This window comes from Siphateles boraxobius, unplaced genomic scaffold, assembly GCF_051911475.1.
Source record: "Siphateles boraxobius isolate OS27281-9 unplaced genomic scaffold, OSU_SipBor_1 88, whole genome shotgun sequence".
NCBI lineage: Eukaryota > Metazoa > Chordata > Actinopteri > Cypriniformes > Leuciscidae > Siphateles > Siphateles boraxobius.
The window spans coordinates 343,235-369,438 of record NW_027509217.1 but is presented as its reverse complement, the minus strand read 5'-3'; the positions used below and the strand labels follow the sequence as shown (position 1 = coordinate 369,438).

Here is a 26,204-nt window from a genome sequence, read left to right as displayed (position 1 = left end):
ACTCTCTGATTAATCCATGATGTGCATTTCTCTCTATAGGCGCGTTCACTACGGAGATATAAATCGTCAATTTCTCTAAACGAAACAATTCAAAAGGAAAAGAAAAAGGCTAGCCTATACCTTCTGATTATGTAATCCATGATGTGCATTTCTCTCTATCGTTCACTATGGAGATGGCGATTCGTCAATTTCTTTAAACGAAACAATTCAAAAGGAAAAGAAATATAGGCAGCATACTCTCTGATTAATCCATGATGTGCATTTCTCTCTATAGGCGCGTTCACTACGGAGATATAAATCGTCAATTTCTCTAAACGAAACAATTCAAAAGGAAAAGAAAAAGGCTAGCCTATACCTTCTGATTATGTAATCCATGATTTGCATTTCTCTCTATCGTTCACTATGGAGATGGCGATTCGTCAATTTCTCTAAACGAAACAATTCAAAAGGAAAAGAAAAAGGCTAGCCTATACCTTCTGATTATGTAATCCATGATGTGCATTTCTCTCTATCGTTCACTATGGAGATGGCGATTCGTCAATTTCTTTAAACGAAACAATTCAAAAGGAAAAGAAATATAGGCAGCATACTCTCTGATTAATCCATGATGTGCATTTCTCTCTATAGGCGCGTTCACTACGGAGATATAAATCGTCAATTTCTTTAAACGAAACAATTCAAAAGGAAAAGAAAAAGGCTAGCCTATACCTTCTGATTATGTAATCCATGATTTGCATTTCTCTCTATATATGCGCGTCCACTAGGAGATGGCGATCGTCAACTTAATCTTTGCAGCACTGACAGAAAAGTTGTATTAATACAAATCAATGGACGCGTGTCACCGGATTTACAAATGCACTTCTTGCTTGTTAATTTAATTTAAATTAATTAATAAAATGAATACTTAAATTGTCATAATTAAAATAATTAAATATTATTAAGTGTCCCATTTTTGCTCATTTATAAATAGTATTTATATCTACCACCCCCTCAGCACCTGGGTTAAACAATTATTTGGCGCCACCATATTATAACGGCCCACGTATTAAAAATAGTCGAGTCTAAATAGGGCTCCGGCTCATAATTACATTTAATGCCGTCATCCGGGATCAGACACAACGTGCACGGGTTGGCCTTGATTTCTGGTATTCAGTTTCTGAACGGTGTAGGCACAAGCCAACAGTTTGGTTGAGGCTGTCTGAGCCTTATGTCATAATTTTTAATTAGTCACGGTAATACCGTATACCCCGGTAAAATAGGGAGGAGGTTTGACTATCAAAATTTGGATACCGCCCAAGCCTAACGGACAGATAGACATAGGCTATAGAGATTCCGAAGCTTCGAATATTCAATGTTCATTACTACCGAAGCTTCGAATATTCAATGTTCATTACTACCGAAGCTTCGAATATTCAATGTTCATTACTACCGAAGCTTCGAATATTCAATGTTCATTACTACCGAAGCTTCGAATATTCAATGTTCATTACTACCGAAGCTTCGAATATTCAATGTTCATTACTACCGAAGCTTCGAATATTCAATGTTCATTACTACCGAAGCTTCGAATATTCAATGTTCATTACTACCGAAGCTTCGAATATTCAATGTTCATTACTACCGAAGCTTCGAATATTCAATGTTCATTACTACCGAAGCTTCGAATATTCAATGTTCATTACTACCGAAGCTTCGAATATTCAATGTTCATTACTACCGAAGCTTCGAAGCTCAAAAAATGGTATTCGGACCAGCCCTAGTATTTTCCGGAATCTCTGTGCGAAAGCTTAACTCTTCGTTCTCATGGGTGAAGGCCTTGATCAGGGTCAATGTCTTTAACTCTTCGTTCTCATGATCGGGGTCAATGTTACTAAAAACAGCTTCCAAAGCCAATCAAAGACAGAGAAACCCGAGTGTCGTCTTTTAGACTCTGATTCCTGCAACAGGGTTTATCGTTGCTAAAAGCCTTTGAAACCCTGAGCTTCTCTGTGCAATTTTGCGGCATCTGTAACATCTAATTCAAGCAAAAAAGAACAAAAGATGACGTTCATAACCTTGGCCTGCATGATCACAACGAGATATTAGGGAAAAAAGCCGACAGCTCACAGGCCAGAAAATCTGTTAAGATTCAAGAACACAATCCTGACCGATGTCCCTCAGCATATGAATGGCCTTTCTCCAGCTGTGTCAGGCTTTTATATTAGAAAACAGTATTTTTAAAAAGCTACCAGGGCCTTTTGCCTCCAGCAGATTATAAATAATGGAAGTAAAATAAGTGACTCCATTCAGGCTTTATTATATTTACATTGTCCGGCTAATCGATTGGCCTTACAGTAAGAGCTCCCACTGACCGTGTTTCTCTACAACTAGAGAAAGTCTAGACATTCATTTACAGAGAATACATGGTGAACTTCTTTATGACATGCGATCATTCGGCAATAAAACATTACAAACTAAGAAAAAACATGAACTAGATCAAAGTGGAGACATCAAATATCCTTTAAGAGCTGAGAAATAACCGGCAACATTCAACATCCATCGAATCATTCTGTAATGTGATTAACAGTCATAGGTCTGTACAACAACACAATCCAACCCAACGCAATACCACCCAACCCAACGCCACCCAACGAAACGCAATACCACCCAACCCCACGCCACCCAACGAAAACAACAGGCCCACAATCAACACGAGTACGAGGAAACCCAGTTCTGCCAGTAAGAGCTGATCAATGTTCTTATGAGTGAAAGTGTTGTGTGTGTAATCAGTAACTAGGAACTAATGACCCGACTCACATGACACACACACACACATCTGACCAAACACTGCCAATGACAGGACACTTCAAAAGCATTATTATATTACACAAGGATCTTAAAGCCCTCGCATTTGTGATCATGCAACGATTCAAGGTCAGTGCTGTTTCAACAATGTCTAATCTTTGACAAACAATTAGCAGTCGCATTTATATTTGTTAAGAGGACTCTCTACAAATGAAGTCCCTAACAGTGCAAAACAGGTCAGTCAAGTCTAAGACTAAAGCCCGGGTCTCTGCCGCAGAAACCATGAGTGACGCCCACAGATCGGCGCTGTACTTCTGCGGACAGGAATCTCACAATGCATCCTTAGAAGAGAGTGTGCATGATGCAACATAAGAGGCTCGAATATAGATCAACGAAAATATTAGGAAAATTATTGGCCAAATAATACCAGTCATTTTGAGAGTATCTGCGGAAAACAGTGGTCATCGAAAGTCGCAATGAAACGGATGTTGAGACGTTTTTTTTCTGCTGTATTGTGACATACGTGTGTGTGTGTGTGTGTGTGTGTGTGTGTGTGTGTTACAGATTATCCACAAAGTAATAGGGCGTAACTCAGTGTCAGAGCGAGAGGGTAATATTTCTCAACTTCAGCACATTTATCAGCTAAATATTCATTCAGTGTTTCCCGTTAATGACCTGTGAGTTTGATAATGAACCGAAAATGTAAAACTTATAGTCTAACAAATGTCTATAACGTTGCATTTTGCAGGAACCGTGATATGGCTTGGTGATCTGGTGTATTTCCTTATACTGTAAAGTAAAATATAGTAATTAAATATTCATTTTCATTTATTTTACAGGTCATTTATTTTCCAATATTGATATTACTGCCACTGAGACTGTGTTTGAGCCCTCTTTAATGTCCAGGTACAAGTCAATGCATTTTCTTTGTTCAAGTTGCACACTGTAAATGAGGTAAAACTCTTAATTTTGAGCCCTCAAAGTGAACTATTTTGCAGGTTTTTTTTTAAATGTTTCCATATACAACGATCAAACGATTAAAATACATTGATTATTAAATAGATAATTTCATGCCAACTTTAACAGAAGTCATTCCACTCATATAATTTGCTCGCATTATATAGTTTTCCACCCTGTTAGATGTCGGTATTCGTCATAAAAAAAACATCTGAGAGCGCACGTGACGTCACTGCGGACGTCACGTCGCATATTTGGCGTATCGGTGAGTTGCAAGTTATAGCTTTTTACGGTCATAAACAGAAAACACATTTCCAACCTATATTAATCACGACAACCAGATAGTAAAACCTTAAACACCCCCCAAAACCTGCATGTATGTGACATTCAGAGGCCTTTTCTGGCCAAAAACCCGTCTGGCTACTAAACATATGACTATATCTTCTCAGGCCGTCCGTCGATATATACAGACTTTGTATGATCTATAACTTCTGAGTGTCGCAGGAACGCATGAAGACGCTGCAGGTCCAGATGTGTGTTGTTGTAACGTTAACGCACTATTAACGTTAGACTGGTGATGATGCGTTATATGCCGCTTAAATCGCAGACGCTGCGTATAAAAACATGTTCTTACGTCTTTGCGGTCCTGCAGGCACTCGAGCACGGCCAGGTTGTTGTTCCAGGAGTGTTTGGGGCAGATCCTGCTCACGTCCTCCCGACAGGCCTCCTCCTCCGCGAGCCTCCAGCCTGAGCCTCCGCTCCTGCGACCCGCCGGCGCCCCATCCGCGGCCCGCGCCTCCCCCGCGGGGTTCCGGGCTCTCTCGTCGATGTCCGCGGGGTTATCGCCGTCTCCGAGCGCTGGTTTGACTTCCCGAGCAGAGGAGATCGAGCCAGAGATGAAAAGCACCAGCAGAAGCCGCAGAACACGTCCACACGCCGCCATCTTCCTCAGCGGAGTTACCAATCCTACTACGCCGAAGAGCACGCTCATGAATATTAAGCAGCACGCGCTGACGTTGCGTCGTCAGCTTGTTAATATTCAGGAGCTAAATCCGACGCTGTAGTATGATTCGCCAGTTCTCTGTGGAAGTCATAGATATGTGTGGAAGAACTGAATTACGGCACATGATTTCAAGCTTTATTGTTCTGTTTTTTTTTTACTTTTACTTTGAAAGATTGTCTCATTGTATTGTTCTGGTTCATTGCAAAAAATAAAATAAAATAAAAAATACGGTATTCGAACGGAACACCGATCAAGTCAAATATTGTCCACGTAGATTAAATAAATAGGCTTGAATCATTAGAAAAATAAAGATAATGGAGGGAATTAACCTGAGACGGGAGTTCAGAAAGTGGGCGGGGCTAAGATAACCGGACATGTCTTTAACTGGTCAGGTACATGAGTTTAAGTATTTTGATAATTTAACTTTATACCGTGTAATGTATTCTCAATCATACAACTATAGGTTTATTGGTGGCATTATTCAGGTGTTAACTATGATCCAGAATGCTGTTGCTGTTATTGATATGTTGTCAGCTGGTACGTGATGTTTTTCTCAGCGTTGTCTAGAATGGGCCAATCACAATCGTTTGTGATTACTGGGCAAGGTTTATTTTAAATAAATGTATCGTAATTATTTTGTGTTGGATTTCCATTTTATGGCAGACAATATTTCTGGAAACAACATTGAAATGAGTATTTTATAGAGCAATGTATCTTCTAATAAAATGATTAAATAAACCGAATTTGGTTGAAGGGAGAATTCGCCCCCTGGAGGAAGACACGTTTATTTTCTACAGGAAACTTTAGTTTTATTCAAATCTATATTCTGAAGGTTTGTTCATGCATCATTCGCCTGGTTATAGAGACAATTGTATTCCTAAAAACACGGTGAAAATGTTTGTTTCCTTCTGTGGAGTCTTTTCTGATTAATAAAATGATAAAAAGAACAAAATGAAATCCAGAAGACCCCCAACCTTCAACTCTAATAAGTTAATATAATTTGAATTTTGAACCTGGCTTTATCCAATGTTCATTTCTATTCTAGAATGTATGCAAATTAGTGCATATTTAATTAGATAACACATAATTTGTATTTCTAAAAATTACATTTCAGAAAACTTGTAATAAAAACAATTGTCTTAATGTACTGTTAAATAAACTGGTGAAAGAATGATGCTTAAATTTTCACCGTTCACCTGTGGTGTATTGCCTTTATTTTAGTAAAAAACTTTAAACTCAGTTTTAATGACCAAAAATTTAACACCACTGGAAAGGCACTTTGTGATTTTCCAAATTTTAATGTTCCCTTCCCCTGATGTGTTTTTAAGTTCTCACAAACTGTCGAAGCACGTATGCATTTATTTTAATAAAGCAATAAAAAACACACATATATACAAAGAAAATAGTGAGCAGTGATGACTTTGAACTGAAACATTGAGAAAGCACTGATTTAAACAGAAGACTTGATCCCGAGCACCGTCCCCGTCGGTCCTCTCACTCCCACTTGTAGACCTTGAGCATCTTCTCGGTGAGCGAGGCCAGGAAGCTGCCCTGCTGGGCCTGGAACGGGCAGATGTCCAGCACAGGGAGATCAGCAGGCATCTTCTGCAGCAGCGCCCCTGAGCCGGCGTCCCACACCTGACACACACACGTCAAGTCAAAACTTATTTATATAGCACGATTTATACAGGCAAGCTGACCAATGTGCTTTACATAACAGCATAAAAGTACACAACTTACAAAACAAACAAAATTAAAGCACAAATTACAGATTATTAAAAGCAATTGAGTAAAAATAGGTTTTCAGACGTGACTTGAAGATAGACAGGTCAGATGCAGATCTAACATGAAAAGGCAAACTATTCCATAATGCCGGGCCCGCAATGGCAAAGGCACGATGACCTCTGTGTTTTGGTCTGAACCGTGGGCTAGATAAAGGTTTCTGTGTCCCTGACCGAAGACCTCTGAGGGGATTGTATTGCACTAATAGCTCAGAAAGGTGGGAGGGGGTTATTCAGGCACTTGTAAACAAATAAGAGACTCGGTCGACTCGGTACCAATGTGTTATTACACCCCAGGTTCATTTTGCACCGGAGTTCTCCTTCAACATTTAACTAAAATTAGCAGACATCCACTTCTTAATGTCATCTAGGCACGCCAGCAGTGGCTCGAGTGAATTTTCCCCTGCCCGTTTACTAGAAACGTAAATCTGAATGTCATCTGCGTAACAATGAAACAACACATGTTTCATGAAAATGCATCCCAAAGTGAGCATATACAGCGAAAAAAGCATAGGGGCCCAGATGGAGCCCTTTTAAAGATCTAAAAGCATTAAAACAGCAGAATATCCAGTATCTGTTGTCACATAGATGTCATTGACCTTCAACAGTGCTGATTCAGTACAGTGGAGGGCTCGAAAACCAGATCATATATATCTTTTATAGAACAAAGGTTTAAATAGGAGTGAAGTTGATTTCTATACAACTTTTTCTAAAATTTTTGAAATAAAAGACACACACTCTTACTTACTCGTTTAGTGCTGTCAGACGGCTCACACACACACACTCATGTAGTGCTGTCAGACGGCACACACACACACACACACACACACGCACACGCACGCGCAGGGCTGTTTCCAATACAGAATACAGGAGGTAATCACCACTTATTTATCACACAATTCAGACTTTTTTCTCAGTTACGTAGCCTGGATGCCAACCCGAACCCCGCCCACAAAATCTTTAGGTCGGGAAGTTCGGCCTAGACTCGATCCGTTGAGCTATTATGCCCGAACAAAAAAATAGTTCGGACCAATCAAATTGTCATTGCTTTATATGATGATGGACAGAAGAGCAAAGGTAACGTAACCATCCACGTCACCAAAGTGCGCTTGGGTTGAATTCGTTTACATCAAAGATTGGCTGCCGCTGGAGAATTTGTGTGTAGATTCAGCCATCGCGTGTGTTATAGAAGATGTAGACAGCGCATTAATTTTAAAAGAGGAACAGAGAACCGCGATCAAGGCATTTGTCGATTGGAAAGATGTTTTTGCCGTCCTTCCTACAGGATTCGGTCAATCCAATTGGCATTGCAGAGGCATTTTTTTTCCTGGTTCGGATGAAACACGCCCCATAATCACAGCCCAATGGAGCAGTATAAGACTCACATTCTAGAATCTGAGTATGACGACGTCAGGCTAACACAGTTACGAGTTTGTTTTTACAATTCTGACTTTTCTTCTTGCAATTGCGAATAAAGTTTGAACTGCAAGATATAAACGTGCAATTCTGAGGGGAAAAAAGCAAACATTAGATATGATTCCATTAGCATAATTGAATATGATTCGCATAAAAAAAAAAAAAACGCTGGATGAAAACGCAAAAAGAAACGCTGCTTTATTCCCAATATTTTATGTGATATTCCCATTTTGCGCACAAGTTGAATTCGCAACTTTGCATGGAAACAGCTATTGTGTGATAAAAAGGTCGCAGTTTCCCTTTTATAATGATAAAGATAACGATAAAGATAACGATAAAGATAACAATAAAGATAACAATAAAGATAACAATAAAGATAACAATAAAGATAACAATAAAGATAACGATAAAGATAACGATCAAGTTAACGATAAAGATAACTATACAGATAAAGCTCTAAAAATCGTTCTCATATTAAAGAATACACCACAACTATAAGTATAAGGATATGATGAATGATATTGTTTGGATCACTTTCAGAATGATTTTTTCCAGCTGTCGAACGATAAAAGACTGACAGCCAATCAGAATCCACTCGAATTTAAAGTGCTTGTGAGAGGGCCTGATGGTGAGTGAAGAGCGGGCCCTCACCATGGTGGAGTTGCTGGCCTCGTCTCCTGCGCACACTAGTGTGGCGCCCTGACCCGCCGGGCTTCTGAACACACGGTTCTTGGTGAGCAGTTTGCAGGAGGAGCCGGCGCTGAAGGTCTGCACGGGCGAGCAGGAGCACACGGGCGTCTGAGTGCTGTCGGTCTGAGGCGTTCGGCTCAGCTCCATCAGGACACAGCGCAGAGACGGGTGTGTACGACCTGCACGCCACAACACACACGCTTTAAACATGCAACCAATCACATAATCAGGGCTTATTTTTAGAGTCCCCCTGTGGTGAAAATCAAGATTTTAATGTTGTTTATATGTCCATGTGTTTTTTTTAATATGCTTTAAGACAAACCATGTGTAAATTCATAAATCAACAACATCGCTGAGTATTTTCCCGTTGTTGATAATGTTATTCCTTAAAACTCATCTTTGAACACCAAAATTACATATTTAAGCGTTTTTTCATGCTTCATACCTTAAAATATCTTGAATATAATTCGACACCCTTGCCTCATTTAGTATGCGCGGTTCTATGAATAAGCAAATGAACCCCGCCTCCACTCACTCACTCAGCTAAGAGATCCACTTGTTGACGATCACACGTTGATCTGATTGGTTACAAGGTAGTTTGTGACGTCAGAAACACCAGAGATTTCAAACCGTGTTTTTAGGCTTCTTAAGGGATTGACACTTGTTCCCCGAAAAGTTATTAAAGACATCATTAAAATAGTCCAAGTGACTACAGTGGCTCAACCCTAAGTTTATCAAGCGACGAGAATACTTTGTGTTCATATAAGTTCATACATCAGGAAATGGTTGGGAGTTCTACGCTGCCCCAGCAGAGTGGGACTTTATAGTGAAGGAATATTGAAGCTGCCAGTCTCTGCTTTAACCGAGGAGTTTAAGTGTGCCAAGGTCAGACTGGAAATGACCTTAGTAGAGTCACGCGACAAATGTGTAAGGGAGGCAGCACTGTGTTAAAAACTGGTAGAAAGTGGTCAGCAAAGAAATCTGTGGAAGAGGCAAAGGCTGACCTTCAAATTGGGGATATCGTGGGGCAGGTACAGCATGGAAGAGGGGGTTTTGGGCTCAGTTTAGCTCCTCCTAAATGGCACAAGGCAGGCCCAGCTCAAAGGAGGAAGCTGGTAGTCAACGAGGTACGAAAGCAGGAGGAGAGGATGAGGTGTATAAAGGCCATTTCCCAGGCCAAGCAGGGAGAGTGGATGAGATGGGAGAGTGTGGAACAACGCAAGATGGGCTGGCAAGACCTTTGGTCAATGGAAGAGAGTAGGATCAGTTTCCTTATCAGGTCAACATATGATGTTCTCCCATCACCGCAGAACCTAAACCTCTGGGTAGGAGAGGATCCCTCTTGTCCTTTGTGTTCATCACCTGCCACATTAAGGCACATTTTGACAGGATGTAAGGTGGCTCTTAGCCAAGGTCGGTTTACTTGGCACCATGACCAAGTACTGCAATGTTTGGCTTTAGCATTGGAAGACAAGCGTAACATGACCAATAAGTTGCCGCCTGTTCTAGCAAAACATTACACACAGAAGACAATATTCCTCCGCCCAGGCGCGCAACCACCAAGAAAAGGTGCTAACACCAATTCTCGCCCAGGACAACTGGAAGCTGCTAGGGACTGGAAGATGCTGGCTGATCTTGATCAACTGCTTATTTTTCCACCTGAGATTGCCACCACTAACCTCCGACCAGATATTGTTTTGTGGTCTGGATCAGCACGCATTGTTCAACTGATAGAGTTAACAGTGCCATGGGAGGATGCTGTAGATGAGGCATATGAGAGGAAGAAACTGTGGTATGCTCAGCTGGCCACTGAAGCAGAACAGCGAGGATGGAGAGTCCGGGTTTATCCAGTAGAAGTGGCAAACTCCACAACCCAGTTCCTCAGAGACGTCGGATTCAGTGGCCAAGAGTTGCGTCGTACAGTAAAGAACTTATCTGAAGCAGCAGAAAGGAGCAGCAACTGGCTGTGGTTGAGACGGAAAGAGTCTGGCTGGCTGTGTACAGGCCGCCATGCTACGGTTTCGTAGAATTCTTGAAAACTCGAAGAGTCTGTTGGTTTAGTTGTATAGTTTGCATTGTAATATTATGTTCCTGTGTATTTTGCGTGAATGAGGATTGGTTTCTGGACAGGTAGTATGCCATACGGAACCGTTGCCACTGAAACTGCATATTAACGCACCAGTGGGGCTCGGACAGCCTTAGTCAAACGGGTTGGCGCGTATGGTCGGGTTGCGGAGATATTGTGAGATTGTGGTTAGGTCACATGTGAACTACGAGGAAGGAGCAACCTCAGCAGCAGGAGGGAGGTAAAGGTCAGTAAGCTGGGCTGAGTTGAGTAGGGGACAGAAGGGGGTGACTCTGGGACTCAGCTCAATCCAGACGGTTGTTATGGGGGGACCACACGGTGGTTGCAGCCGTTGTGTGTGCTGACACGCAAATACACTGCAGCTATTAACACTAGACAGAAGAAGATTCACATCACCATATGGAAAGAAGCGTAAATGGATGGAGAAGCATAGGTTACTGTAAAGCTACGTCTTAGTTGGTGCTTATCTTGGCGAAAGCTGAGTACAAATCAGCATGAAGTTTTAACATCTTGTGTAATGGAAATCATGTGCGCAAAAAAAACTAAAATAACGACTTTCACCTATTCATTTCCTTCTCTGTGGGCCTCGAGTCAGTTCACTAGTTTAACAGCGTAAGCTTCTGTTGTTGTACGTCACACACATCACACACATGACCAGCGTCGGCCAATGGTGAGTCTATGTGTGACGTAGCTCTATGCAATCACACTACGTTAACTGACTAGAGGCCCAAAGAGAAGGAAATGAATAGTTGAAATAAAGTCGTTATTTTTGTTTGTTTTTGCGCACAAAGTATTCTCGTCGCTTGATAAACTTAAGATTGAGCCACTGTAGTCACTTGGACTATTTTAATGATGTCTTTAATAACTTTGAGGCCGGCAAGTGTCAATCCCTTAGAAGCCTATAGAGGAGTGATCCAGCTCTCAGATTTCATCAAAAATATCTTAACTCGTGTTCCGAAGATGAACGAAGGTCTTACGGGGTTGAACAACATGAGGGAGAGTAAATACTGACAGAATTTTTTATTTTTGGGTGAACTATCCCTTTAAGTGAAGTGAATTTTCAAGGGAAAAAAAACTTTTAAATATGTAATTTTGGTGATCAATGATGAGTTTTAACATCTATACAAGCAGCCATGGCCTCATCAGCCTGGTTCAGGAGTACGTGTTGAGTGGTTCGGTACCTGGCCGGTACGTGACGAGGCAGTGTCGGCTCTCCGGCTCCACCTGGATGTCGGTGCAGTTCCCGGACTCCAGAGGCAGGATGTGAGGGGTGTATGTGGTTCCCTCCGCGTGCTCCCAGAAACAGCCACCCTCCAGCGAGCCGGCGATCAGCCCTCCACAGGGGAACGAGCTCGAGGCAGAGCGGGGGATATACGACAGCGACACCACCGGACAACTGCACACACACACACAGACAGATCAATACAGGACAAGTGCACACACACACACACAAACAGATCAACACAGGGCAACTGCACACACCCACACAGATCAACACACACACACAGATCAACACACACACACAGATCAACACAGGGCAACTGCACACACCCACACAGATCAACACACACACACACACACACACACAACCAGATCAATACAGGACAACTGCACACACACACATACACACACAACCAGATCAATACAGGACAACTGTACACACACACACACACACACACACACACACACACACACACACACACACACACACACACACACACAGATCAAAACAGGACAACTGTACACACACACAGATCAACAAAGGTCAATTACACACACACACAACCAGATCAACACAGGTCAACTGCACACACACACACACAAAACTAGATCAACACAGGGCAACTGCGCCCACACACACAAAAAAACAGATCAACACAGGGCAACTGTACACACACACACACACACACACACACACACACACACACAGGTCAACTGCGCGCACACACACACACACAGATCAACTGCGCGCACACACACACACAGATCAACTGCACACACAACCAGATCAACACAGGGCAACTGCGTGTGCGCACACACACACACACACACCGCAGATGCGCACACACATCAACACAGGTCCTCCACTGTCTGTACGGGACATGTCCAGGATTGGGTATCGTTTGAATTTTATCGATTCCGATTCTTTTTGATTCCTAATTTCGATTACAATTAAGCAAAACAAAACCTTATATATCATTCACATGTAGTCTTATTTCAAAAAATTTAATTTATGCTGAATATCATGAACAAAAATCAACAGGCTGAAGAACACTTACGCAAGGAACTTTGGCTATGGTTTAAAAATACCATAGAAAAACAACTAGCCTAACTAATGTAAATTTCAAGTATTATTAAAGACAAGTAAACACTCAGTAATTAAAAAGAAAAAGTAAAAATTACTGAACAAATATAAGATTGAAATAAAGTATTTTAGATGTTCAGGTATTCAGGTACAGAAACTGTAATCAAATGTAAAATAACCCTGTATAAGTAAAATATACATTACAAATATATTTATAAAAGTTATTCAGTCAAAAACGAGCTTTTATTGTTTGATTAGTGTTATTATAGAGACGGCAGTTTAAGAGTTGCCCAGTATAGTTACTCATGTGTGCAGAAAACAGCGAGAGAGTCTCACGCTTGATTTGTTTAAAGTCATATTGAAATCCTCACAAAGGAATCGATAAGAGGAATCGAAAATTGTATTTTATAACTAGTATTCAAACCCAGAATTGGAACCGACTATGGATCCCCACGCCTGGACGCGTGCCGCTACAGTTCCCCAGATGAGCTGACCTGGACCGCAGCGGCGCCAGCTCCTGCACGTGCGTGCTCGTGTCCCGCGTGTCGTACACCAGCACGGAGCCGTTGCTCAGGCCGGCGTAGATGTAGTTGTTGTTGTCCTGGCACCAGCAGCAGCTCCACACAGGCCGGCCCGTGCTGTAGGCCTGGACCACGGTGTTCGTCAGCAAACTGTGGAGACACACCTGCGTTAGCCTAGTGGAGGACAGCGGGGGGCGATGTGGAGACACACCTGCGTTAGCCTAGCTGAGGACAGCGGGGGGCGATGTGGAGACACACCTGCGTTAGCCTAGTGGAGGACAGCGGGGGGCGATGTGGAGACACACCTGCGTTAGCCTAGCTGAGGACAGCGGGGGGCGATGTGGAGACACACCTGCGTTAGCCTAGCGGAGGACAGCGGGGGGCGATGTGGAGACACACCTGCGTTAGCCTAGCGGAGGACAGCGGGGGGCGATGTGGAGACACACCTGCGTTAGCCTAGCGGAGGACAGCGGGGGGCGATGTGGAGACACACCTGCGTTAGCCTAGCGGAGGACAGCGGGGGGCGATGTGGAGACACACCTGCGTTAGCCTAGCGGAGGACAGCGGGGGGCGATGTGGAGACACACCTGCGTTAGCCTAGCGGAGGAAAGCGGGGGGCGATGTGGAGACACACCTCGCGGAGGACATCGGGGGGCGATGTGGAGACACACCTGCGTTAGCCTAGCGGAGGACAGTGGGGGGCGATGTGGAGACACACCTGCGTTAGCCTAGCGGAGGACAGCGGGGGGCGATGTGGAGACACACCTGCGTTAGCCTCGCGGAGGACAGCGGGGGGCGATGTGGAGACACCTGCGTTAGCCTCGCGTAGGACAGCGGGGGGCGATGTGGAGACACACCTGCGTTAGCCTAGCGGAGGACAGCGGGGGGCGATGTGGAGACACACCTGCGTTAGCCTCGCGGAGGACAGTGGGGGGCGATGTGGAGACACCTGCGTTAGCCTCGCGGAGGACAGCGGGGGGCGATATGGAGACACCTGCGTTAGCCTCGCGGAGGACAGCGGGGGGCGATGTGGAGACACCTGCGTTAGCCTCACGGAGGACAGCGGGGGGGCGATGTGGAGACACCTGCGTTAGCCTCACGGAGGACAGCGGGGGGCGATGTGGAGACACACCTGCGTTAGCCTCGCGGAGGACAGCGGGGGGCGATGTGGAGACACACCTGCGTTAGCCTCGCGGAGGACAGCGGGGGGCGATGTGGAGACACACCTGCGTTAGCCTCGCAGAGGACAGCGGGGGGGGGCGATGTGGAGACACACCTATACATGACAACGACTCTCTCTGAATCTGATCTAAATGCTCGCTGTGATCGGATAGTTTAATAGACGGAGGTGAATCGCTGTCATTTATCAATCGTCCACGCTCACATTGACAGAAATAGCTCCTCAACCCCTGAAAGAAAACTCACTGGATCCGCACGATTCATAACTTCTTTTTTGTTTAAAACGGTGAACTAAGGTGAATTCTCCATCCTTGGCTTTGATTAGATAATGTGTACTGTAAACACTTATGCTTTCCTCATTGTTTTCTTCATATGCAAAGCATAGTCATGTTTAACAAATTTTTTTTTCTAATTTTATACAGTAAAAACAAACACTGTAAAAACACTTAAGCTCTAGCCACCTAGAATATGGATGAAAAAAATAAATAAAATATCAGCATTGATGTTACCCGAGCACCAAAAAGCAACTTTCAATGGCAATTCATTGGGGGGAAAAAATGTATTGGTTGACCTCTAAGCAATCCCCCGTCATATGTTTAATATGCCTTTGCTGTATAGTGGCAGTTCCTCAGTGCGCTCTGTTGTATCTTCCACATGTTGTAGCAGAACATGTGGCACGAAGGCAGAGTGTGTGAGTCCCTCACCTGGTGAGCTTGATGGTGCTGTCGAAGGCGGCGGACAGGAGTAAGCTGTCCTGCTGTTGGCTGAAGGCCAGGCCTCGGATCTGCTTGCTGTGGATGGGGATGTACTGACTCGGCTTGAGAGTCGCAGTGCTGATCATCTTCACCCCGAAGCCTGAGGGAGCGACAGTCAATCACGGTGAGACGAACCCTGCAGAACTGGGGCGTGTGGCGTGTGTGTAGCAGCAGCAGTGTGGCGTGTGTGTAGCAGCAGCAGTGTGGCGTGTGTGTAGCAGCAGCAGTGTGGCGTGTGTCTGGCGGCTCAGACTCTTACCTGGCAGTAGTAAGGCGTGTGTGTAGTGGCAGCAGTGTGAGGTGTGTGTAGCGGCAGCAGTGTGGCGTGTGTGTAGCGGCAGCAGTGTGGCGTGTGTGTAGCGACAGCAGTGTGGCGTGTGTGTAGCGGCAGCAGTGTGACGTGTGTGTGGCGGCAGCAGTGTGGCGTGTGTGTAGCAGCAGCAGTGTGGCGTGTGTGTAGCAGCAGCAGTGTGGCGTGTGTGTAGCAGCAGCAGTGTGGCGTGTGTGTAGCAGCAGCAGTGTGGCGTGTGTGTAGCAGCAGCAGTGTGGCGTGTGTGTAGCAGCAGCAGTGTGGCGTGTGTGTAGCGGCAGCAGTGTGGCGTGTGTCTGGCGGCTCAGACTCTTACCTGGCAGTAGTAAGGCGTGTGTGTAGTGGCAGCAGTGTGGCGTGTGTGTAGCGGCAGCAGTGTGGAGTGTGTGTAGCGGCAGCAGTGTGGCGTGTGTGTAGCGGCAGCAGTGTGGCGTGTGTGTAGCGGCAGCAGTGTGGAGTGTGTGTAGCGGCTCAGACTCTCACCTGGCAGCAGTGTGGAGTGTGTATAGTGGCAGCAGTGTGGAGTGTGTGTGTGGTGGCTCAGACTCTCACCTGGCAGCAGTGTGGAGTGTGTGTAGCGGCAGCAGTGTGGCGTGTGTGTAGCGGCAGCAGTGTGGAGTGTGTGTAGCGGCAGCAGTGTGGCGTGTGTGTAGCGGCTGCAGTGTGGCGTGTGTGTAGCGGCTCAGACTCTCACCTGGCAGCAGTGTGGCGTGTGTGTAGCGGCAGCAGTGTGGCGTGTGTGTAGCGGCAGCAGTGTGGTGTGTGTGTGGCGGCTCAGACTCTCACCTGGCAGCAGTGTGGAGTGTGTGTAGTGGCAGCAGTGTGGAGTGTGTGTAGCGGCAGCAGTGTGGTGTGTGTGTGGCGGCTCAGACTCTCACCTGGCAGCAGTGTGGAGTGTGTGTAGCGGCAGCAGTGTGGAGTGTGTGTAGCGGCAGCAGTGTGGAGTGTGTGTGTGGTGGCTCAGACTCTCACCTGGCAGCAGTGTGGAGTGTGTGTAGCGGCAGCAGTGTGGAGTGTGTGTGTGGTGACTCAGACTCTCACCTGGCAGCAGTGTGGAGTGTGTGTAGCGGCAGCAGTGTGGAGTGTGTGTGTGGCGGCTCAGACTCTCACCTGGCAGCAGTGTGGAGTGTGTGTAACGGCAGCAGTGTGGAGTGTGTGTAGCGGCAGCAGTGTGGAGTGTGTGTAGCGGCAGCAGTGTGGAGTGTGTGTGTGGTGGCTCAGACTCTCACCTGGCAGCAGTGCGGAGTGTGTGTAACGGCAGCAGTGTGGAGTGTGTGTGGCGGCTCAGACTCTCACCTGGCAGCAGTGTGGAGTGTGTGTAGCGGCAGCAGTGTGGCGTGTGTGTGGCGGTTCAGACTTTCACCTGGCAGCAGTGTGGAGTGTGTGTAGCGGCAGCAGTGTGGCGTGTGTGTGGCGGCTCAGACTCTCACCTGGCAGCAGTGTGGAGTGTGTGTAGCGGCAGCAGTGTGGCGTGTGTGTGGCGGCTCAGACTCTCACCTGGCAGCAGTGTGGAGTGTGTGTAGCGGCAGCAGTGTGGCGTGTGTGTGGCGGCTCAGACTCTCACCTGGCAGCAGTGTGGAGTGTGTGTAGCGGCAGCAGTGTGGCGTGTGTGTGGCGGCTCAGACTCTCACCTGGCAGCAGTGTGGAGTGTGTGTAGCGGCAGCAGTGTGGCGTGTGTGTGGCGGCTCAGACTCTCACCTGGCAGCAGTGTGGAGTGTGTGTAGCGGCAGCAGTGTGGCGTGTGTGTGGCGGCTCAGACTCTCACCTGGCAGCAGTGTGGAGTGTGTGTAGCGGCAGCAGTGTGGCGTGTGTGTGGCGGCTCAGACTCTCACCTGGCAGCAGTGTGGCGGCTCAGACTCTCACCTGGCAGCAGTGTGGAGTGTGTGTAGCGGCAGCAGTGTGGCGTGTGTGTGGCGGCTCAGACTCTCACCTGGCAGCAGTGTGGAGTGTGTGTAGTGGCAGCAGTGTGGAGTGTGTGTAGCGGCAGCAGTGTGGCGTGTGTGTGGCAGCTCAGACTCTCACCTGGCAGCAGTGTGGAGTGTGTGTAGCGGCAGCAGTGTGGTGTGTGTGTGGCGGCTCAGACTCTCACCTGGCAGCAGTGTGGAGTGTGTGGAGGGCTGTGACGCCAGCAGACAGCCGAGGGGCTCGCAGTAGGACAGCACACGACTGCTCCCGGTCTGAGACACCAGCAGAGCCTTGGAGAACACGTAATGTCCCGCGCTGGACGAGTCCTGCCTCTGGGAGGAGGAGAGAGACGAGCCCAGAGACGAGCCCTGAGACGAGCCCAACGACACCTGAGCTTTCCACCGCCTCAACTCCTGCACAGAACACACACAGATCAGGCCTGGAGTCCTCTCACTTTACTCACACACCGTACAGATGATGAAGATCATAATATATATCGGCCACCCAAATATCTTTTTTTTTTGTATGTTCATTTCCTCCCAGAAATTTATATTGCTAAAATATGATTATACCATTTTTCATTCTGCTTTCTAAAAATTGGTTAGACATCATGAGACTAATTACTTTTCTTCTATTAAAAGTCAAAATGTTAACAGGAACATGATGATCCCTACAGTTTGAATGTGTTTTTTTTATTATTCTGAAATGTGCCTGGACATGTATAAAGTGATTAACGTCAAACACACACATTAGTATCTGTGTTGAATGAGAGATGAATGTGAGCCCAGATTTATCAGTAAAGCTCATTTCCCACACGCTAATCGTTTCAGATTCACCTTAAAGTGTAAATTGCAGGATAACCACCACAATCAATTAATGTGTTAATTAAAGTGCTTAATATATATATATATTTAAAATTTTCTGTCTTAAAATGCATTAAAATAACATTTATTGGGGTTTCTTCAAAGGTAGCATGTTTTTTACTGTAACTGGGTGATGACGTCATAACAGGGAGTAGCAACCCGTACTCTGCTAGATTCCTGCTGTTTGCGGTTTGACTATGGAGAATGACTGGGAGACTGAAGAGGTGGGAAACCATCAAATTCTTGATGGACCACAGCCCTACAATTTTTAACCAGTCAGGCGTGAGAGAGGGGAGGAAACTGTCAGAAATCATGGCCCTCAAAGAGTTATTAATGCTTTGTGTGAGGAAAATTAGTGGAGGGTTGGCCAGGTTTCCTGGTGAGTAGCTAGAGCTAGCCTAGGCTAGCCTGGTGGTAGCCCGGATAACATTAGGAAACAAGCTAAAGTCTTTTCAAAATCTTGCCGTCATGTAGAATAGCAAGAAGGGACAACAACTGAAGACATTATTTACTTACATGGTGTTAGTAGTCCTAATCAGAGCTGTAGAGATGCACACACTGCACAGGCACAATGGCGCTTTTGCTGGCATCTGCAGAAAGAACGCGATATTGCCTGTGCTAAAACGCAACTAATTAACAATGCTCATTGTCAGAAAGAAAAAAAAGAGATCGATGTCCCTATCGCTGTGTTTGACAGGTGTTTGTGTGGGCTATGCCACCCAATGGAATCAGCAGTGGAGAGTATGTGCTGTCGTGAGGTGAACACATTTTGGAGTTTAGTGGAGCAGCTCGACCCGCGACTTTGTCACAGAGGCACCAGTAAAATCAGCTCGCTTCGTAGCCACAAACTTCTCCCAGGCACGAATCAGCCGTTTGTCCTTGGGGAACTTGCGGAGCCTCTCTCCCGTATTAGAAGTATTTGTACATCCCACACAAACACAATAGTTCACCATTTTTGTTACTTGCCGTTAGACTAACGGTAACTCTAGGCTTGGAGTCCCTGTTATGACGTCACGCCCAGCCTAGTGGAAGGGAGGGGGCGTGCTTAAAACCACTGTAAAACGTACCAACTTTTCATATTATATTCGGCATTTTATTATAAAAAACATAAGAACAATGGTGGGCGGTTCTTACCTTTATGTTTAATAAGCACATTGCATTATCTTCGTGAAAAATTGAACCTGCAATTTAAACTTTAAATTAGGCTTACCGTATATATTGGTAATATATTGGCATTCATTATACTGTAAATATAATTTATTTACTGCTCGTTTCAGGCTTATATTTTTCATTCATGTTCTATAGACCCCTTTTCAGTTGGTAAACATGATGACGTTTTTATGTGGGCGGAGCTTAGATGGAGGCAGAACGATCCCTCCGGCCGCTTCACTAACGCTAGTTTGCAAGTTTTGTTAGCTTGTTTTTTAACAATGACTGGAGAAAACCAGATTTTATCTTAATGTGCAAGGTCACTCACTGTCCAGGACCGCGATTGTTATTTGCAAAAGTTAACGTTACCTCGGTTGAGTGGTCTTCCTTCTACACCTGATAGAGAAACCGAGCGTAAAGACAAACTGAGGGCATATAAATCTTTAGATGCCTATAACTATGTGATGAATGGTCTTAACTAGTGGCAACTTTACATTGCGCGGTCCTGCCCAGCGCCAAGGCCAGGGGCCTCATTTATAAACGTTGCGTACGCACAAAAGAAGGCGTACGCCGCTCTCTACGCAATAATTGGTATTTATAAAAAGCAAACTTGACGGGAAAATGTGCGGTCCTTCACGCAAGCTCTGACCCAGGCGTACGCACAAAAACGGGTGAAATGAGAAATGGCGACACCGTCGGCAGATGGAAGAAACACGTGAAAGTGTGTGAAACTGTAGACCGTTGTGTAAAATAAATGGCAATACTGCCTCTCATAAATAAAACGAAGCTTCACAAAGCAAGTCTTACAATTAACAGCCTACACGAACACCCGTTTAATTGATCTGCAACAGAAATGCAAATTAACACATAGGGCCTATTTGCAAAAAGAAAAGTGAAATATGTTCTGCAATAATATTGGCATGTTATACAATTCATCCTCATAAATAAGATGGTAAACAGAACGAAATAATGTACAAAACTGATATTCTCGCCAATGTGTCCGTCTGGCGGAGCAGATATAGATGCAATTAGATAGTCAGTCAGATAGATAGATAGATAATTAGGGAGATAGAACTTGGGAATTTGCGCTGAACTATTTCCCATTTCCAAGTAGATTATAACCGCAATTTTAATCTATTAAAATTAAATGGATGCAATTAAATGGATGGAAATAAAATGCCCCATCACAATCCGTAGTGACGCACAATGGCTGATCTTGCGCTCTTAGAAGATGTGGAAAATGGAAGGATTCGGAGTGAACGCATCTTCAGACAGCAAGAAGACTTGCTGGCAAATGTCCGACCATTTCTTTTTTATTTTGGCCACAGTCCGATGTTGTGAGGCTACAGCATTTACTGCGTCTGCAACCATTTGCCACTCAAGTGCCTTTTTGACATTAGTAATGCCCACACTGTGCCCTCCAAACAACATTTTTCTCCTCTTTTCCACTTCGCCACGATAACTTCTAATTCACATTGAGTGAAGTTACGTTTTTTTGATTTCCTCTCTGTGTTCACCATGCTTTCGCAATCGATGAATATTAACTTGTGGGCGTTTCACGGACTATTTATGGGCAACTATGGGCGTGACATGAAGCCGTAAAAGCTGCGCTATATTTAGAATTGGTTGTGATTTATTAAGGGAAAAATGCGTAGGATGTGTGTGCGCACGGTTTTATAAATCCGAATATTTCTGTGCGTACGCACGTCCTATGTTTCATTCGTACGCCACTTCTGACGCAAATCCTACGCAAAGTTTTATAAATGAGGCCCCAGAAGACGACAATGTAAAGAGTGACATTACAGTGCAATTTTAATGATGTGAATTTTTTCTAGAAATAAAAATATTTTTTATGTATTAAAATTATATTAATTAATTATGTATTTGATTATTCTTTCTTACCAGGTTCTTCAAAAAGTCTATCACAATCAATCACAACAATGTATACAATCATAGATTATTCACAAATAATCACAATAATTTAGAAAACATTATGCGATAAAATTTCAAATTGAATCCTGTAGGTGATTCTTGCACCCAGAAACACAACAAGATGGCATTTAATAAAAATAATAATAATTTAAGATCCTTATTATGTAGCCGAATCTGTGCTGGTTTGTATTGGCCGCCTCCAGTTTTCACTTTGTTTAGCCTCCAGCTAACGCCGTGACGTAATTGTGACGTTGGCGCAAAATGGGTCTATTAGGAATACTGTTAAATTGAAAAGATTTGCTGTGAAATGAAGGGAACTAAAATGTTTGTAAAGGTTTGATTTTACATTATTCATATACACATGTCACTTACACACAGATGTGACTACACTGATTTATTTTTTCCTTTCTACAATACATTTTTGAGTTGGTGCAACCCAGAAAATACAGAAAGGTATACATCGTGTATAAATTAATATAAAGTAGAAAACTTTTTTCGTCTTAATACTTTCTTCTCAAATTAAATAATTTGCTTTTATATTGTTACTGTTGTGAAAACTATTTAATCATTTAGTTTGTAATTTGCCAAACAATGTTGTCGCAATGCTTTTTTCACACACAATATAAAGAGTTTTTTTTATAAGTTTAAAATATGCAGTAGGGCTGCAGGATATTGAAAAACTGACATATTTACTTTTTCTGCTTTATATATTACATTATGAAGAAATGCAGAAATGAATGGCTTTATTTAGAGAGAATGAGTGGGGTGATTTTGTTGGGCAGTGCAAAATAAACAAACATCTGGAAAATGATTATTTTTTATTGCTGAGGACCATTTTTTTGTGTGTGTGTGAACCATCCTTTAAAGACAGAACAATTTGGACATTTGTTTTTCTTAATTTGGGCTTTACTAACATAAACATCTTTCGTTTAAAAAGTTTAAAATATATATCTACACTTGAGTTTACATAGGACAAATTCACACTCACTGCATTTGACCAATCAAGTATTAATATAGAGCAGCTTTTATATCTCAGGATGGGATCATCATATTTGGTGGTCCAAATAACTAGCATCAACAAAAGCAGGATACACACCTCGACCTCTCTGCGCAGTCGTGTGTTTTCATCGGCCACGAGCTGCAGCTGCTGACGGCACTGAGCGACCTCCAGCTGCTCCACGCGCCGAAAGCCCTGCTCCAGCTCCAGACGACTGCGCACACACACACACACATATGAGCACAGGATCCAGACGACTGCACACACACGCACAACAGCACAGGCTCCAGACGACTGCGCACACACACAAGCACAGGATCCAGACGACTGCACACACACACACAACAGCACAGGCTGCAGACGACTGCGCACACACACACACAACACATCAGCACAGGCTCCAGATGACTGCACGCATGCACACACACACACACACACACACACACACACACACACACACACACACACACACACACACACACACACACACACACAACAGACGACTACACACACACACACCAGCACAGGCTCCAGACGACTGCGCGCGCGCGCACACACACACACACACACACACACACATCAGCACAGGCTCCAGACGACTGCACACACACAGGCTCATCAGGACACCACACACACTGAGAGAGCAGAACACACACCTCTTCAGACGCATCTCCTCTGTGTTGTCCAGCGCCTGCAGTCTGCGCGCATACAGGAAGATGATGTGGCCACGCTTGGCCGGTTTATTACACTGAGACCACAAGACAGATTCATCACAAATATATTCTCATCAGATTATGCCAGAGTGAATTCACTCAACATAGTAGCTACAGGTCTCATAGGTCAATATCAGCATTAAAAACCATGTGTAGGAGTATATGCATTTTTACAGCCAGTCACGTAAATACTGTACATAATATCACACCGACCCCATCGCACCACTACTCAAAAACCTTATTTTAAAGGACTCACTTAAGATGAAGATCTGTGTCCGGTTGAGTGTACCTTAAGTGTGATTTTCCCTTAAGAACGCAGTTAGGTTTTCCTTAAACTTAAGGGTGTTGCAAAAAATAACGAGAAATTAAATTTCTGTAGGAGAAAATTCATACACCCTAGAATTTCACTCAAGCATCTATTTTTACCTTAAGTAATCTCTTAAAAAAACGTTAAGTGTTGCATAAAGCCCCATAACTGGAAAACGTCTCCGGTTCCTATCGTAACCTCGGTTCCCTAAGAGAAGGGAACGAGACATTACGTCAGCTGTGGCGTATATGGGAACTCCTCCCTTCTCCACTTTCGCTGAAATCTTATGGGCTAACGCCAGCTGGCCAATTAACGCGAAGCATGCCAAAACTGACAGGTTCGCGGGCAGTATAAATTGCACGGGCACGACAATTACGTCAGAATCACGACTGAACGCTAGCACAGCTGATCAAACAGCGACCACGGCGGCTAAAGTAATTACGATAGTAACCGGAGACGTTCCCTTTCAATGCGGTAACTCAACATTACGTCAGCTGTGACGTATATGGGAACTGTATTAAATTCCGCCGTGAGAGCAGTGAAGATAAGCCCTGAACCGGGGTCAAACCACACACACACAAAAGCAAAACAGTTCTAACCAATAGCCACATCGCTAAGAGTACTCTCATCTGATAGGCGGAACTAGACCAATTAGACATCTGCTCGGACCCTATTAAAATATGCATATCTCAAAGCAATGAAAGAGAAGGCTGCACTGAATAGGGCAGGCACAACATAATATGCACTCAAACATGAGAGTTAAACACAGCGTTGACGGCGCTTGCAGTGACAGCTGCATTAATCTTATTAACCATAACACAGAGTTAGCAGCAATGGTAACTACTGCATAGCTGGTTATAACGGTTCACAATCACATTTCTGTTTACTCAGTAAGTTCAACTCACCGAAAGTACTTGTGACGCTACAGAGAGTACATCCAGCTTGTAAAACCTGGCTAATGTGTTCTGAGAAGACCAGCCAGCAGCAAGACATAAATCCTGGATAGACATAGCTCTAGAGCAGGCCCATGAGGAAGCAATCGCCCTCGAAGAATGAGCTCAGATGTTAAGGGGACAATCTTTCCCCTGGCATTCGTAAGCCAACGCAATAGCGTCCACAATCCAATGAGAAAGTCTCTGTTTTGAAACAGCACATACCTTATTACATCCACCAAATCACACGAACAACGGGTCCGACTGACGAAAGGCAGCCTTGCGATCCAAGTACATCCGCAAAGCCCTGACAGGGCAAGCAGCTCTCTGAGCGCGAGGCTGACGGCTCAGCAGTTAAGGCGGGCAGTGAAACAACCTGTGATCTAAACGGTGTGTTGAGATTTCGTAACGTAGCCTGGTCTCGGCCGGAGAGTGACATTGCAGTCGCCAGGTCCGAAACAGATGCAATCGTCGTTCACCGAGAACGTGCGTAACTCTCCAATGCACTTCGCCGAGGCGAGAGCAAGAAGCAGCCGTTTTCAGGTAAAGCTACTTAACTGCAATCAAAGCTAGGGGCTTGAACGGTGGTAGAGATGGAGCTCTCAAAACTAGAGCTAAATCCCATGGCGGCACGGAGGGCGACCGAGAAGGACACAATTCTCCTCGCTCCCCTGAGAAATCTGATTACCAGAGTGTGCTTACCGATCGATTGCCCGTCAACCGGGGAACGAAAAGCAGCAATGGCGGCCACATACACCTTCAGCATGGATGGCAAACTCCCGCTATCCATTCTGTGCTGTAGAAAGCGCAAGACATCCGACACGGAACAGGTCCTCGGGTCAATATCGATGTCCTGGCACCATTTTGTAAACACTCCCCACGAGCGTAGAGGCACCTGTTACCAGGTGTGCGACTCCGTGAGTGTGCGCAGCACTCGTGAATGCAGAGTGTCCCGCTCATTTAGGGTCCCTGCAGTAGCCAGACATGAAGGTTCCACAACTTGGGGCTGGGGTGCCATATTGCGCCTTTCGCCTGAGACAGCAGGTCCTTCCTGAGGGGGATTTGCCATGGGGGAGCCACCATTAATTCTCAGGTCCGCGAACCAGGGCTGATTCCGCCAAAATCGGGGCCACGAGGATCACTTACGCTCTCTCCTCCCTGATTTTGCACAACACCATAGGCAGAATCTTCACTGGAGGGAACACGTAAAGCCTGGCTTCCGGCCAGAGCGACGTTAAAGCATCTCCCGTCAGCTGGTAGTGAGATGGCGAGAAGAGCGTCTGACAGTGCGAGTTCTCGCTTGTGGCAAAAAGATCCACGTCCGCCTTCCCGAATCGATCCCAAATCATTTGAACCGATCCGGGGTGAAGCCTCCACTCTCCTTGAGGAATCCCGTTCCTCTAAAGCATGTCCGCTCCACAGTTCAGGATACCGGGGATGTGCGCCACTCTTATGGAGAGAAAGTGTCGGTCCGCCCACAAAAGGAGACTCGCTGTTTGAACAGAGCTCTGGAGCGCACGCCGCTCTGCCAATTTATGTACAAGACCACAGACGTGTTGTCGGTTCGAATTAGTACGTTGCCACTCCAGTTTTGACCGAAAAGCCTTCAAGGCTAAGGA

General features: G+C 45.0%; 2 protein-coding genes across 6 annotated transcripts in view; both read right to left on the bottom strand.

The window, feature by feature from the left end:
* Positions 1 to 4,744, bottom strand: part of glg1a (golgi glycoprotein 1a) — a 66,964-nt gene extending 62,220 nt beyond the window's left edge. For 2 of the 4 annotated variants that reach the window (XM_077222515.1, XM_077222517.1), the window contains exon 1: positions 4,376 to 4,712. In XM_077222515.1, the coding sequence (XP_077078630.1) occupies positions 4,376 to 4,684 (309 nt within the window). In that variant the 5' untranslated portion in view covers positions 4,685 to 4,712. Of the gene's footprint in view, positions 1 to 4,375 lie in introns of all 4 variants that reach the window. The other 2 variants (XM_077222518.1, XM_077222516.1) reach the window with 2 other exon arrangements.
* Positions 4,745 to 6,083: 1,339 nt separating this feature from the next.
* The window catches only part of rfwd3 (ring finger and WD repeat domain 3), a 37,538-nt gene continuing 17,417 nt past the window's right edge, over positions 6,084 to 26,204 (bottom strand). The window contains exons 6-13 of one of the 2 annotated variants that reach the window (XM_077222506.1): positions 23,290 to 23,381; positions 22,733 to 22,847; positions 17,877 to 18,105; positions 15,427 to 15,577; positions 13,517 to 13,693; positions 11,899 to 12,113; positions 8,593 to 8,810; positions 6,084 to 6,382 (exon numbers count right to left, since the gene is read on the bottom strand). In XM_077222506.1, coding sequence (XP_077078621.1) covers positions 6,239 to 6,382; positions 8,593 to 8,810; positions 11,899 to 12,113; positions 13,517 to 13,693; positions 15,427 to 15,577; positions 17,877 to 18,105; positions 22,733 to 22,847; positions 23,290 to 23,381 — 1,341 coding nt within the window. In that variant the 3' untranslated portion in view covers positions 6,084 to 6,238. The remainder of the gene's footprint in view (positions 6,383 to 8,592; positions 8,811 to 11,898; positions 12,114 to 13,516; positions 13,694 to 15,426; positions 15,578 to 17,876; positions 18,106 to 22,732; positions 22,848 to 23,289; positions 23,382 to 26,204) is intronic. The other variant, XM_077222505.1, reaches the window with a different exon arrangement.